The following is a 13,610-nucleotide window of genomic DNA, read 5'->3' on the forward strand; positions in this document are numbered from 1 at the left end:
AGGCTTGGGACAGACAACATGCTGAGTTCTCCTATTTGTGTGAGTCAAGCTACAGGAATACTGGGGGCTTAGTGGGCTTATGTGCTGGCAGTGACTGTCAGACAAATTAATCAGCAGTGAAGCTCAGTCAAGAACAATCTTCTTGCTGCTGGGAAGAGAATGAAAAAATTATTGGTATCAGTTACCACTGTGGTGCTGGTGCCTGGAAAATGCTGCAGGAAGAGCCAGGACTGATGTATCCCACTGGCAGCCCTTATCAGGGCTCCTGCAGAGCCCTTCTGAAAATGAAGGTCATTCTGGAGAAGTGTCTGTCCAAGCAAAAAGTCTTCCTGAGTAGGTGACTTGCAAAAATGGGAGCTTGGTGCCAAATGTGGGCCCTTTCTTTCCTTGAAAGCTTCTAACAAACTCAAATTTTACCTCATTACCTTCTGATTCTTCCTGGTTTTCTTCTGCTTTCACCCTGGCACCTCGTGGTCTCTCTTCCTACTGGGTTCTGCTTTCAGAGCAAATTACCATAGGAGTCTGACAAAAACCTTCTGAAACTGAGCTCCTGGGTCACCTTCTCAAAGCGCTTCCTGTGTCACTGATATCAATACCTGCTAAAAAACCCAGCAGCCTCTGGTGCTTACCCCCTGGCAAGGCTGTCCTTGTTCAAATGCTTTTGTAAATCTGAGGTAGAGAGGCAGAATTCCAGAGAACCTTCCTCAGTGCAAAAGCAGCATAGGTCAGGGGATGCAGTTTTCTAGGGATGGCTCTTAGTCCCTGTCTTCCTCTCTCATAGGGGCTACAAGGTCAGTGACCAAATTCCCCAAGGAACAAGTCCCTGTCAAACTGTGCTGTTTCCCATGCCCCAGAGTATACATAGATGGGACATCCAGCTGTGGTAGGGGGTGAATCTCTAAACTGGTGAGACAGGGAAGTAATATTGCAGAGAATCTCCCTCAGGATAAGGGCACTACAGGAGAGGACAGGGACTTGTCATGGGGATCACAACTTGCTGGGCAGTTTGTGCCTGAACTAACACTCCCCACTTTAACTTTGTGAAATCTGTAACTGTCTTCAGCACCACAGTATTTTTCTGTTTTATAGCTGCTTTAGTCCCATCAGTAGTGGCAGTGCTGAACATCTCAGTGGGAGCACTGCTGTTGCAGTCCTTTCAGCAAGTGCCTGCCTTTTATTGTTCCTTGGCTGTCACTTTTTCTGCACTGTAATTTTAAATGAAAACCCCTCAAACTTGGAAGATCTGAAAGGCTAAAAGAAAATAAAATGTAAGCTCCTTGGACTTTCCTTCCATCCATTCTGACTCATAATATTATCAAAAAGATGCTTGACTTGTTAAATCTGCTGAAATATTTGCTCCTGATAAGCCTTATCAAGTCAGCTCTTCCCACTTCTCATCCAGCCTGACAGTGCCCTCTCGTGCCCGCAGACCTGGCGGCAGTGCAGCATTCCATGGGCTGCCTGGGATGCTCGACCAGCTCCCAGCAGCATCCCGGGGATGCTGGAGCGACAGCAGCTCACGCCAGCGGTGGTTGTTAGCCCAGTGTCCTCTGGGCTCATCCTTGAATTACACCGTGTTTCTGTGCGGAAGAATGCAAGGCAGGATCGAGACGTACTTGTTGTTTGCCTCTTCTAGTAAATTTAGCTGCTCTTTACGATGCTGTTGTTTAAATTCCTTGACAGACTTGCCTAGGAAATACCTATTGTTGTGCAAGAGCAGCACATTGCCCTGTTTGTGCTTTGTTATGCTGTTGATTTCTCAACCCAGCGTGTGCAGGAGAGGTAGCACTCATGAGCAGCTGTGCATCTTTTGTTCATCTTCATCCCTAAAGACACCATCTATTTTGTTTTGCCTGGGTGGGTTATTTTGCTGAATGACTACTCAGCTGCCAAGTCATCCATTTTTTCTCTAAATGCCAGAGAGCTTCAGTTGCTCTAAGAGCACCTGAAAGCCTTTGGCATTTTGGGGCCATTGGCTTGGACTTGCTGTCAGTGCTAATATTATTTGGCTTTCAAAATTAGATTTTAAGCCCTGTGCAAAGCCACATGTGTCCAAGATGTTTAACTGCAGTGTTCGTGGTTCCTAAATTCTACCCACGAAACCCAACAGCTAATAATAATGGAGCCCAGAATGAGGGTGCTGGGTGTACATCTAAACCAACATCAGCTCTGCGTCTGAAAGCAAACCATGAGCAGGATTTCCCTCCAGCACCTGGGGCCAAAATAGCAGAACTATCTTAACATGCTGCTTAAGCTAGAAGGGAGTTTTCCAAGCAGGAAAGCATTAGACAGAAATAACCATGCAAAGATACGAAGATGAAACTGGGGGGAAAAAAAAATTCCTTAAAGCTGTGAGTGCATCCCTCAATGTGGGCAGATGGGGAACAATTTCTTAAAAAACTTCCAGATTCACTTTGAAGGGTATTTACATTTGTTAGGAAACTCGAAGTAATAGGGAACAAATGAATAAATGGGCTGTTAAATACAGGAGAGAAAAGGAATGACAAAATAGATTATTCTTGTTGTCAGTTAAATATTAACTCATAAATGTCATCAGTCTTTGAACCCAGTGTCAGAAACCTCTACACTGGTTTTAGGCAGCAGCATCTTTCAAAGTGTATAAATTTAAAAAGCAATTATTACTGTTGTTAGATTATATTTCCAAGTTTGTATCAGTAGCAGTTGTGTGAAACCCTGGAAGGTGATGCTGAAGAGCCTCTCCCTGTACTGCTCTATGGCCAAGAGCCATGCACAATGGCAGACTTTAGCCTGTGCTCTATTATTTCACTGCTTCAGACACCAGCACCTCATTTCACCAGTGCCAGTTTGGATTTGTGAGGCTGAACCCGCAGGGGAAGTGGATGTGTAATGAAACCTGTTTTCTTTTGTCTGCTCTGCTTTTGGTACCCTGATCTCTACTTCCCATGTGGAGAGAGTGGTAGAAATTCTGTAAAAATTGGGAAGAGGTGCATGGCCTTCGATCTTGGCTGTGACAGGATGAGATACATTAGCTGGAAGCACACAAAAAAGCTGGGACCCACTGCTGAACACCAGAAAAAATACTTTGGCCTGATAACAATGTTGACAACTTACATTTAATGATCCACAAGAGCAAAGCATTGCTTTTGAGATGTTCTCCATGAAGAGATCTGTCTGCACTTCTGAGGTGACTCAGACTCAGCAAGGATGGGGGGAGCAGATGGGAAGAGCTGGTGACAGCTTAGGACAGGCTGAACTGAAGGAACTTGAGCAAGGACTGCTGAAAGTGTGAAGACAAGAAAGTAGGTAAATGTGGCTTGGGAAATTTTATGGTCAGGCTGCAATAGGCAAGGACTAGTCAAATGGGAAGAGAAAAAATTTTAAAGATGCCAAACAGCTTTGAAAGAAAAGAACTGCTGAGTGCTGAAGATGGGGAGCTGTGCACTTAAGGAACTGCCTGTGTAGGGGTGGGAAGAGCAGCAATGGTGTAATGCAGCACCTTTGGTTTTGTTGTGGATAAACCTCTCAAACTTCCAGGACAGCAGTCAGCAAAGTGACACCCAACTGAAACCAGTGCACCCAAAGGCTGCCCCATAAGCAGGGTTATGGGTGAATAGATATCAGGTTTATAGCCTGGTGCACACAGGCAGGATCACAGTGGAGAGATTAACAGAGGGGAATATTCCCTGCTGCTCCTGGGGCCTGTATTACAGGGCATGGCTGGCTGCACACATAAGCAAAGTGGGTTGTTACCTGCAGGGCAGGTTGCCTGCTCTGCTTATATTAGAGACAATGAGTCTTGACAGAACAGCATGTTCCTCCCTACATCCAGGCTCTCTCTCTCCTGTGCACAGCGGCATTTGCTGATGGGGTGCCTTCTGTGTGTGTGGGGCAGCTCCTCCTGAGTGAGGGACTGGCATCAACCCTCCCAGCAGCTGCAGTGGTCACTGCTCTGCTTGGGGCACAGCCTGGGCTGCAGGAGCTGTAAGTTTTGGTCTTCAGAGCTTCCCACTGGTCTCTGCCTCAGCCAGTCCTCTGCATGTGACAATGACCAGGGAGAGGTGAAGAGGAGAATCTTCTGGCTCTTTTCAAAGTCCCTCTGAAATATCTGCTGATCTCCAAACCTGAAGTCTTTCCCTCCAGTTCTGATTAATTGTCAGTCAACTTGGTGCTGCACCAAGCCTTTGCTTCTGTGTCACCTTTGACTGCTCAGTTCTCTGCCCTCTGCCAGGCTCTCCTATACCTTCCTCAGACCTCTTGGCTACAGCACAAAACCAAGGTTTTGCTGAGAAGTCCAAAGCCAGTTCTGTTGTAAAAAACCTTCTTCAGTAGAAGCACCAGTATTGGTCAATATACTGATGTATCTTCCTCAGCCAAGTGACGTTTTTGTAGCGTTTGTAGAGGGCTAAAGCAAGGGTTAATGGTCTGATTGAGGGCAGTGGATTAAGAATATATTGTATCTGCAGTTAATCAGATCTTCCTGTTCTTCCTCTATTATTATCATGGTTGTTAGAGTCAGTTGTAGGGCATCTAAGTGAAATTCATCCAGCATATAAATGCCTGAAATGGAGGAGGAAGGCAGAAAACATTGAGACTTCCAAGTGGAGATGACCTCTGATGCCCTCTTAGCTCAGATTATTTTTGGCAGGAGCCAAATGAAGAGGATGCCTGGCTTGGAATGAAGGCAGTGCAGCTGCCAGCCCCTGTAATCAGCCAAAAGGCCCGTGGAGTGTGGACAGGAGGCTGCAGAGCACGTGGCTCCTGCTGTGGCACTGCTCAGTCCAGAGCGGTGCCTGCAGGAATGTAAAGCCTAGCCAAAGCCCAGATATTGCAGCTGCTCCCCTGTGAAGGCCTGAGCCCCTCATCTGGGACTGAAGAGTCTGCTAATGTATGGTGTGTGCTGTGCAGGGTGCACAGGGCTAGAGGGACTTTGGAGCTGGGAACACACAAACCTCTGTGTCTGCACACAGGACTGATTTCAGTCCTTACCAAGGGCCTTCAAACATGCTTGGAGGCAATAATTGCTCAAACTAGAACCTTGATGGCCTTGAATTGCAAGAGAACTTCTGAAATATACAATAATGGAACTAATAATTTATGTGTTTTCTTAGTGTAATTGTAGAAAAAAGAGAATTACTGCAGGCAAGGTTTCTCTGGCAACCTCTGGGAGGTCAGTGGATCTATCATATCCATTCATATGTAAATTCCAGAGCCTGTGTGCAAAATATTTTCTGCTGATAATTGACATTCAACACAAGGGGGTTGAATTTTTTCCAATTTTTTTTTTTTTTACTATCTCATGTCATCTAAGGAAAGTAATCAAAGAAACAAGGCAACTAAGAAGTGTTTGTCAGGATTTTTACTACAAATATTCTTTTCCTCCATGGTATTTAATAGGAAAACCACATTTAGTTTTTCTCAAAGCAATGCATTCATTGAGATAGGCTCATTTAAAGATGTAAAGAATGAATATATTACACTCAGGAGTCACACAGTCATAGACAGGGGCTCGATATCTGAGGTTATAGATAAATCTTCTTTCTGTGGCAAGATTCCTCACTTGCTGCTTTCCTCAATGGGCAGCAGCACAGCAGTGTGTTTGTATACTCTCCCCAGAAAAGCTGGATCCAGAGCTAGTTCCTGGCCTGAATTTTGTGTTTCTGATCAAGCACAGTTTCTCTATAGAAATGAAACCAAGCAAACATGCAGGTAACAGGGGAAGATGTATTTCAGCCTGCTTCACTCGAGGTGTGGAGCTTTACACCAGTTGCACTGCTTCTTTTAATTTCTTGTTGTCTCCATCTCTGTTCAAGCAGGGAGGAAGTTCAGTTTCTCAAGAGCAGCCTGACTTGGGGGGTCTCTCAGTTCCTCATTACCTCAGTGAGTTACAGAAAGTGGGAAAACTCTCTGGGACTTGAAAATAATGTGTGCTTCTTGTGAGGCATTTCCCAGCACTTCTGTATTGGATTTCAGAAGCATTTTAGGTAACCAATCTATTTCTCATAGGTGCCATTAGGGTATTTTATTTCCACGTTACGTGGGTTTGTTTCACAGGTCTGTTTTTGATGTCTGAATGAGATAGGAAAAGAAAAAACCTCACCCTACACAGGCGAGGAGATGTAAAAGTAAGTGTAATGATCTAGACAACTAAGATTTTTTTTTTTCTCTGTAGAATCTCATGGCTTTATATTTTTTCTGTCTCAGCATATTTTAAACTGCACAGGCTATGACATGGATTGGTGTAGATTTTGAGAAGTCTTCATTCACTCACTTCAAAACTTGTCTTTAAAACCTTCAGCATTTTTTTCTGGTCTTCACAACTTTGCTGTGATATCTGACAGGGATGCCAGATGGCCCAAAGAGATAAACATCAAACAAGTAAAGTGTTCCTGCATCCAGCCCTCTGATGGTCTCTGTGGTGACGGCTCGCTGGAGATTCAGATCATAGAAATACTTGCACAGCACTTTCTCTGATTTGTGCCGAGATTCAGGTCCAGAGCACCTGTCTGCACTCTGCAGTTCCCTCCAGACCTGATCTTCCTCAATCCTTCTCTTGTACACGCAGTACTTGCTCTTCTCCTGTGTTCCCAGCCAGGCAATGGTCACAGAGTTGCAGGTTCTCAGTTTACTGAAGGACTTGATTTTTAAGCTCTCTGGAAGAAGTGGGAATAAAGGCTTGTGGAAATGGGGGGACACCTGTACTTTCACAGAAGAGTTAGATTCCTCTGTGGACCTCAGCTGCACCAGATATGTGTCCAGCAGCTTTCCCTTCAAAGAGAAATACTTCAGCCCTGAGATGTTTTCTGATGCCACTGTTTTCCCGTTCCTTGTTATGTGAACCCGTACTTGGCCACGACACAACTGAAAGGAGAACTGCACTTTCTTGTGCCTTGCCTGGTACTGCAGGCTGTAGGATTTCTGCTTTTGCCCATCCAGGACAACCTGAATTACTTTGCCATCTTTCAGCTCGGTCACCTTGGGTTCAGGTTCTTCCAGGGTCCTTGCGAACGTCCCGGTGTAAGCGGCGCTGGCATTTGTGAGGAGGTTGACAACAAAAACATCAAAGTAATACTGGGTGCTGGGGCTGAGGTTGGGCACTGTGTAAGTGTTCTTGGTGCCCATGCAGATCTGCCGGACTTCCCCACTGCTCACTTTGTTGATGATGCTCAGTTCACTGTTGGACAGTATCATCACCTGCTGCGGCTCGAGAAGGTACGGAGAGAGGGACAAAGCCAGTGTAGGTGGCAGCTTCATTCCAGAGGACCTGATTGCTGTCTCAGCAGCACATAAGCTCTTGTAGTTGTGCTTCTCGTTAACTAGGAGACAGTACTGGATGCTTTCTCTATGTTGCAGGACAGAAGGACTGTGTTTCCAGGTCAGAGTCACAGTTGTATGCCCAACTCCAATAACATCTATGCGTGGATCCACTGGAAGCTCGGGATAGAGGTGCCCAGATGTTGTGTCAGTTGTTAGGTACACAGTAATGTGTGTGTCTCGCTCAGTGGATAAGAACTCCAGCATGTAAAGGGCAGAATGAGAAGACATACCCATGTAAGTCTCTACAGAATTTCCCTTGTAGTTAAAAATGGTGGACACCACGCTTGGGGCCTTCTGAGATTTTGAGACCCCCTGTGTATCGTGGTCACCTGCAGGCAAAAAGCAGACTTGTAACTTCTGTTTTAACCAACGTGAAATAAAGCACATCATATAAGTTTTACTGTTCATATGTTAGGGCACATCATATTTTCTTCTTGAAAACAATAATTATAACTAAAAATATGTTTTAGTAAAAGTATGTTACTACTGGCAATTTATTAAAATAAAATTTGAGAAGCTTTTATTTCTGCTGTGCAGCTGTAGAATTATGTTTTCAAAAACACTGTTATTATGAAACCACAGATTGCAAAAGCTTAACTTGTATCATGCCTGATGTCCCTACAATTTTCTTCTTCCATTAGCTGTCCCTTAGGGTACTTCACTTTGAGGAGACTCACTCTTTCTAGAATAGGAGTTTTCTTTTGGATTAGTTTTGTGCCATTGTCTCTTTTGAAGAAGGAAAACATGGGAGTGTAATTTGAACTTGGTCAGGTGTACCTGCTTGACAGGTAAGACATGTTAATGGCAGCTTTCAGATTCTTAGTTTGAAATGTTAATTCAGAAAAGTCATGCAAGGGAAAGGAATTGCCTTTTAGGCTACTGGCAGTATAATGCCCACTGCCATGGTGGATGATAATCCTAGAGGAAGAAATGGATAAATCTTTTCTGCTTTGCTGTGGGGAGCAAATGACTGTCTCAAGTGACCTAAGCCACAGAAAAAGAGCTGAGGCAGCAGGGCCAAGTTTGGCCCAGTACAAAGAGCTTATGGAGTTGATCTGTGTGCAGCCTCAAAGACCTACAGCTGTTCCCAAATATTAACCTTAGATGTAGACTTTTTTTCACATATAATCCTTAATTTACTTGAATTGAGGGCAAAATCTGATGGGTTCCCATGTTTCATCCATGGAAACAGGGTGAGCCCACAGCAATTTGCAGGAGAGGGAAGTGTGAGATGTTTAGGCTTGTGGGGAATTTCCTGTGACACAATTCCCTGTGAGTAACTTATACTTTCTTTGCCTCTGCTTTGACAGGTCTTACTTTGTGTGCTGAAGGTCTTACCTTGTGTTTCTTTTCCTGGCAAACTTGCTGAAGCCTTGTGCACAAGTATGCTCCATTCGATGGGAACATCACAGGGGGTCACAGTTATTGTGAAAGGTGAAAGGACTCTGCTTTCTTCCAAAACAAAGTAGTACCTGTAAATGTGGATTAGAAAGAGAGGGAAAGTGTCAGGCAGTTCAAGTTTGCACGAGACTCCTTGTAATCAGCTGTTCTGATGTGGTATTGAAATGACTGTTGCTCTGTGAGGTGCATCCACACAAAGGGATGTGAATGCCTGAAATCTCCAGCTGTGGGAGGAGTATGTGCTGTGGGTTTTCTTTTTTTTCCCCTAATGATTAATATTTGCCAAAAGCTTTGTTCATGTACCTTAGGCAATATTTTTCCCTCTGAATTTTAGCACACTTGAGGTGAATATCATATCTTAGTCCTGAGCTGGTTATTTTGGATGATGGATACAGTTTAGCTTGAACTGCCTTCTAGATAACCACCTGTTACCTAACTCTGGGGAATTTGGTACACTTATCCCCAGGGTTTCCTGAATGGAGTTTAGTGAAGGCTCTTAGACCCTATCCTCCCTCATGTGTGCTTGCATATCTAGGTCTTCCTGGGTGTCAGAGGAAGTAGATGTAACAGAGTGGTTTTAGCCAGTCCTGATCAGTTTTAGATGTAAATGGCAGTTTCCTCCAGGCCAGTTCTACCTTAATTGCCTTTGTGTCAAAGGCTGCTGTGCATGAGCAGTACAAAGTGACATCAGTGTCTTTGGTTAGCTTTGATTCCTGCCTAAAAAAAGCTCAACCTCCTGTCTCACTCTGTTTGTTTCTGTTGGTTTTGTACAGACTGTGTATGGCCACAGAACTGTTTGGACTTGGGTCACTCACTCTGCACTTAAATGAAGGCAATTCAAGGGGTTTCTTTCTCTATTAGTAAGACAAGCCTAGTCATTATGGATAGATCATGTAAGCCTAGAGGTCTGGCTTACTTTCAGGATATGGCTACTGGGCCACATTCTTGCATCTTTTACTCTAAGCCAAAACTTGCCATCTCTTGGCTTTCTTTTTGGATGACTGGGGTTCATAAGAACCTTACCTGATCCTGCTAAACTTGAGGGGTTTTGCCTCATAATTGCAGTTGTAATATGCCCCAAGAGCATAGAAAAATTCCCTTGTCTCTCAGATTTCAATACTCCTTTTCCTTTAACAGGGAGAGCTCCTTGCTCTTGTGAGCATCATCACATTATATAACATATTGCCATGTTCCAGTTTCTGTCTGTGCAATTCATGTGAAGACTGAACCATCTGGGCTCACCCTCTGCTCCATGACCACTTGGGTCTATGTCAAAATCTGTATGTGTTGGTCACTGCCCAGAGTAGAGTCTGATTAAACCCCTTCAAATGTTCTCTTCCCAAACAAGCAGATTGATCTTTGCTACCCAAAATATACAGCACCAGTTGTAATATCCAGATCACCCACATATCCAGGTATGGCAGAAAACTTTGCAGATATTTTGGGGAAGCAAAGAATTTGTGGAATTTCCACATCCAAAGTGCTTTTGGTCTTACCAACAAAACCACTTCCAAGCATGCAGGACACTGGCAGAAGTTTCTCTGAGATGATGTCTGTGCGGATGTTCTGTTGATTTTGGGGATAGTTAATTTGCTAGGTAAAATTGTATTTTACCACGAATGTAGGACAGCTGATGTCTCTGCAGTCCTGAAGCCAGGCTGTTTGTGGCACAACTGTTTGCTGCTGGAGCCCACCCACTGTGTGTCAGTTGTGCTGCTGCTCTGACAAACACCACAGAAAGCTGCCTGAGATGTGTACATGAACCTAAATGTCATCTCAGAGGCTCATTCCAGATTCTGGGCAATGGAATGACACTTGAGCAATGGGCCTTTTTCCGTAAATTCAGTGTGCACTGGAACAGCTCTGCAGGTGCATAGAGGTTTTTGGCTCGTGCTGGTAGTGTGCAACTACCAGTGCCACAGGGAAGTCTTTGAGAACAGGAGTGGCTGATTTTGCTCTTACCTTTTGGGTATATCCTTCATCAGGTGAACTGTAGTTTCCTTACCATCAGCAAGTATCAAGGAGTGGTAGAAATTGAAGAGATCAGTCCTGAAGCTCTGTTGGGAACTGGTGGTAGGTGCTTTTATGGAATGGCACAAGCAAGCTGCCATGAGAACATGGAGAGGCAGATAAAACCTGAGCCAGGACATCTTCAGTACTGCAAAGTGAGATGACAAAAGTGAATAGAAACTGCTGTCATGGGGGAGAAAATAGTCAGTGACACTTTCTGTGCCTTTACCGGTATTTATCATAATCACAGCAAGTCGGGCATTCATAGAGTGCCAGTCTGCATTTTGCTAAATTGCTTAAAGTTCACACAGAAATATTCCTCAGAGGATTTCTCTGTAAAGATTTAGTGGCAGAAGCTGCTATGAAGTCTTTTGTTATAGAAAATATGGTCAATGTAGCACAGGTACAGTATCACAAGACAGTTATAAAAAAATCTTTTACTGCTGAAAGAATGAGTGGAGAATTACATCAGAAATATTCTTTTGTAGTTTATAGTGTTCATTTCCTAAATTTCAGGGCTGAGCTGTTTGTAATGGAGCTGTCACTTTCAAACTCACAGGAGGTCACTATATCCCAAACACTGCTGCTGCTGGTTGGTCAGAGATCATTGAATTTTTATTTCTCTATGTGTAGAGAAGAGGATCAGCAAGACTTATTAAGAGTTGTATAAGATACTTCTAGATGAAAGGTGGAGAATCCTGGGTAAGAATCCCTAAACTGACACTTAGGAGATTCTAAGCACTTTGTGTATCTCATTTGGAGGAAGGCTTTATTACTGTAGGGCAGTAATCTTGTTCTTAGATTTTTGTATTTCCCGTCATTTTCATACCTGCATCACTTGCAGCCTATCTCAGCATTTGCTGCTCACAGAAACAACTATATTGTACTCACTCTGATGAGAGATTTTTAAAAAATCCGGTGTGTCCCTGTTCCCAGGAGGCTTTATTACCAGCTTGGCATCTATGAGAGAAGAGTACACAACCAGTCCCCAGAATCATCAGCAAATGCTGACATTATTTCTGATGTTATTTAAAAGGTTGTGTACAGTGTCCAGAGCCACACAGACAGGGCACTCCGGTTAGGACAAGGCATTTGACAGTACACTACTATGTGAGGTTACTGATTATGCTTAGAACTCTTTTGTCTGCCACATCCAGTTTCACAAAAAGAAAAGTATGGAAGTGGAAAGGGCACAGACCTTTAACACAGGTGCCAGCTGTAGCTCAGGGATTTGGAAAGCAGAGGGAGCTCTGTGAGCAAGATCCCTTTTTTTGAGGGAAAAGTAGCTTATTGCATCTTCCAAGCAGCAAAGAGTAAATATCCTGGTTAAATATGATTATTGGCTAATGATAGAAAAGAACATAAAAGACAAAGGCTCAGGTCTTTGTAATTTTTACTTGTTTCTGAAATCAGCCCTTTCCTCATGGTGGCTGCAAATGTGCAGAACATCTCAGGCAGTCAAATCTGTAGTTCAACAGACCCGCTGTCCATTGCAATTAAAGTGACTTTATAAAAGGACCTGTTCCTTTTTAATGCCATTTCAAATATGCATATTTAAACATACTATTGAATACATCTGTAGGTTCTTATGTACAAAATCTGTGATTCCCAAAGTAAAGCACATCTTTAGTATCAGTGAGATTATTATGGAAATTATCACTGCCAGATCATCTGAATGTCCCTCTCAACATCCAAATAAAGTTGATATATTCTCTGCCTGTTTTTAATATTTTTAGCACCTGGTTGAGGGCAGGATAAAACCCTCATCTGAACAAGCTGAAAGAATAGTTAAGATTTCTATATCAATTCCATTTTTAATGTTCTTATAACAGAGCTTTCCTTATGACTCTGAGTCACTTTGCCACTTTGTTGTTCTTGTAGTTTAATAATAGCTTACAGATTTAAAATATAACCCCAAATATTTTGTTTTACCTTTGACAGTGGAATCTGAGTTGCTCTGCCCCTTCGGAGAGGATTAAAAAAAAGTCTTTCTGCTGTTTAAATGACAGGATCTTGCAAACCACACTGATACCACAGCAGCTCAGCTTTTCTCCTCCAGGAAAACAAACAAACCAAGTGATCAACAAACCTATAATCAGCTTATCCCAAAGAGAACATCATCCTAAAGACTGTGGTAATTTTCACCCAATTACACAAACAATATATTCTCAGACTCTTGGAAATATGTCACACAAAAAATACTGTGCTTACCTATTGTGTTCTTGGCCAGATGATCCACAGACCACTTGCCCTCTCTGCCGAAAAAGCACAAAATAAAACGACATAGACTTTTCAGATCTCTGTAGGCACATGAAAATCAAAACTGTGCAACCAGTTTAAGAGGACAGAACTGATTTTTCCATATGGCTCCTCAGCAGGCATAGCAACTAAAATACTTGCAGTCTTTCAAGAAAAGTACAAAAAAAAAGGGGGGGGGGGAGAACTCCCAAACAACAACAACAAGAAAACCACCAGAAATTTGGTATTTTCTTAAGTTGGGTGTTTTCAAAGGCTGTTTTAAACTTGCATAATTTTAAAATCTTCAGAGTGGTGATTGTTGCTCCTTCAGTTCTAGAGTTCCTGCTGGAGGGCTGCGCAGCAGTTCGGCTGTGCTGCCTCCAGACCCCCGGACCCTGCTCCTGCACAGAGTGTCAGCCAGACTGTTGGAGCAGCCTAATCCCGGCAGTGGCTGGCCAGGGAGCAGGTCTTTGACTGAAATGCACAGTGAGGAGGAGGAGGAGGGGGTGAGATGGAGAGAGGAGCAAACACTGTTAACCCTTGTTAGCCCTTGATCCAAGCCAGCCAGGGGTGAACCACTCTCCTCTGGAAAGCTGGTTTTGCATAGGCAGCCGGATTGCCCTTCCAAGGAGTGTCCAGTCTCCCTGCCCACAGCAGAAGCTGCT

At 43.6% G+C, this 13,610-nt stretch overlaps 1 protein-coding gene across 2 annotated transcripts; it reads right to left on the reverse strand.

The window, feature by feature from the left end:
* Positions 1-5,323: 5,323 nt before the first annotated feature.
* Positions 5,324-13,404, reverse strand: LOC135417853 (protein NDNF-like). 2 transcript variants are annotated; one of them, XM_064662431.1, is made up of 5 exons: positions 12,919-13,404; positions 12,640-12,757; positions 10,660-10,855; positions 8,635-8,768; positions 5,324-7,625 (listed from the first exon to the last, which is right to left on the reverse strand). In XM_064662431.1, exons 3-5 carry the CDS (start codon positions 10,845-10,847, stop codon positions 6,274-6,276), a joined length of 1,674 nt encoding a protein of 557 aa, XP_064518501.1. In that variant the 5' UTR covers positions 10,848-10,855; positions 12,640-12,757; positions 12,919-13,404; the 3' UTR covers positions 5,324-6,273. The 2 variants fall into 2 exon arrangements, with proteins under 2 accessions (XP_064518501.1, XP_064518500.1); XM_064662430.1 differs by lacking the exon at positions 12,640-12,757.
* Positions 13,405-13,610: the final 206 nt, after the last annotated feature.

The sequence above is a fragment of the Pseudopipra pipra genome, chromosome 8, assembly GCF_036250125.1.
Source record: "Pseudopipra pipra isolate bDixPip1 chromosome 8, bDixPip1.hap1, whole genome shotgun sequence".
Taxonomy (NCBI): Eukaryota; Metazoa; Chordata; class Aves; order Passeriformes; family Pipridae; genus Pseudopipra; species Pseudopipra pipra.

Bases quoted from the DNA above. Each gene is read 5' to 3' on its own strand.
- LOC135417853 (XM_064662430.1), bottom strand. From the start codon at position 10,847: ATGTCCTGGCTCAGGTTTTATCTGCCTCTCCATGTTCTCATGGCAGCT. The intron at 8,769-10,659 runs GTAAGAGCAAAA...CCACATTTACAG, and splicing joins ATGAAGGATATACCCAAAAG to GTACTACTTTGTTTTGGAAG. The intron at 7,626-8,634 runs GTAAGACCTTCA...TTTTGCCTGCAG, and splicing joins GCCAGGAAAAGAAACACAAG to GTGACCACGATACACAGGGG.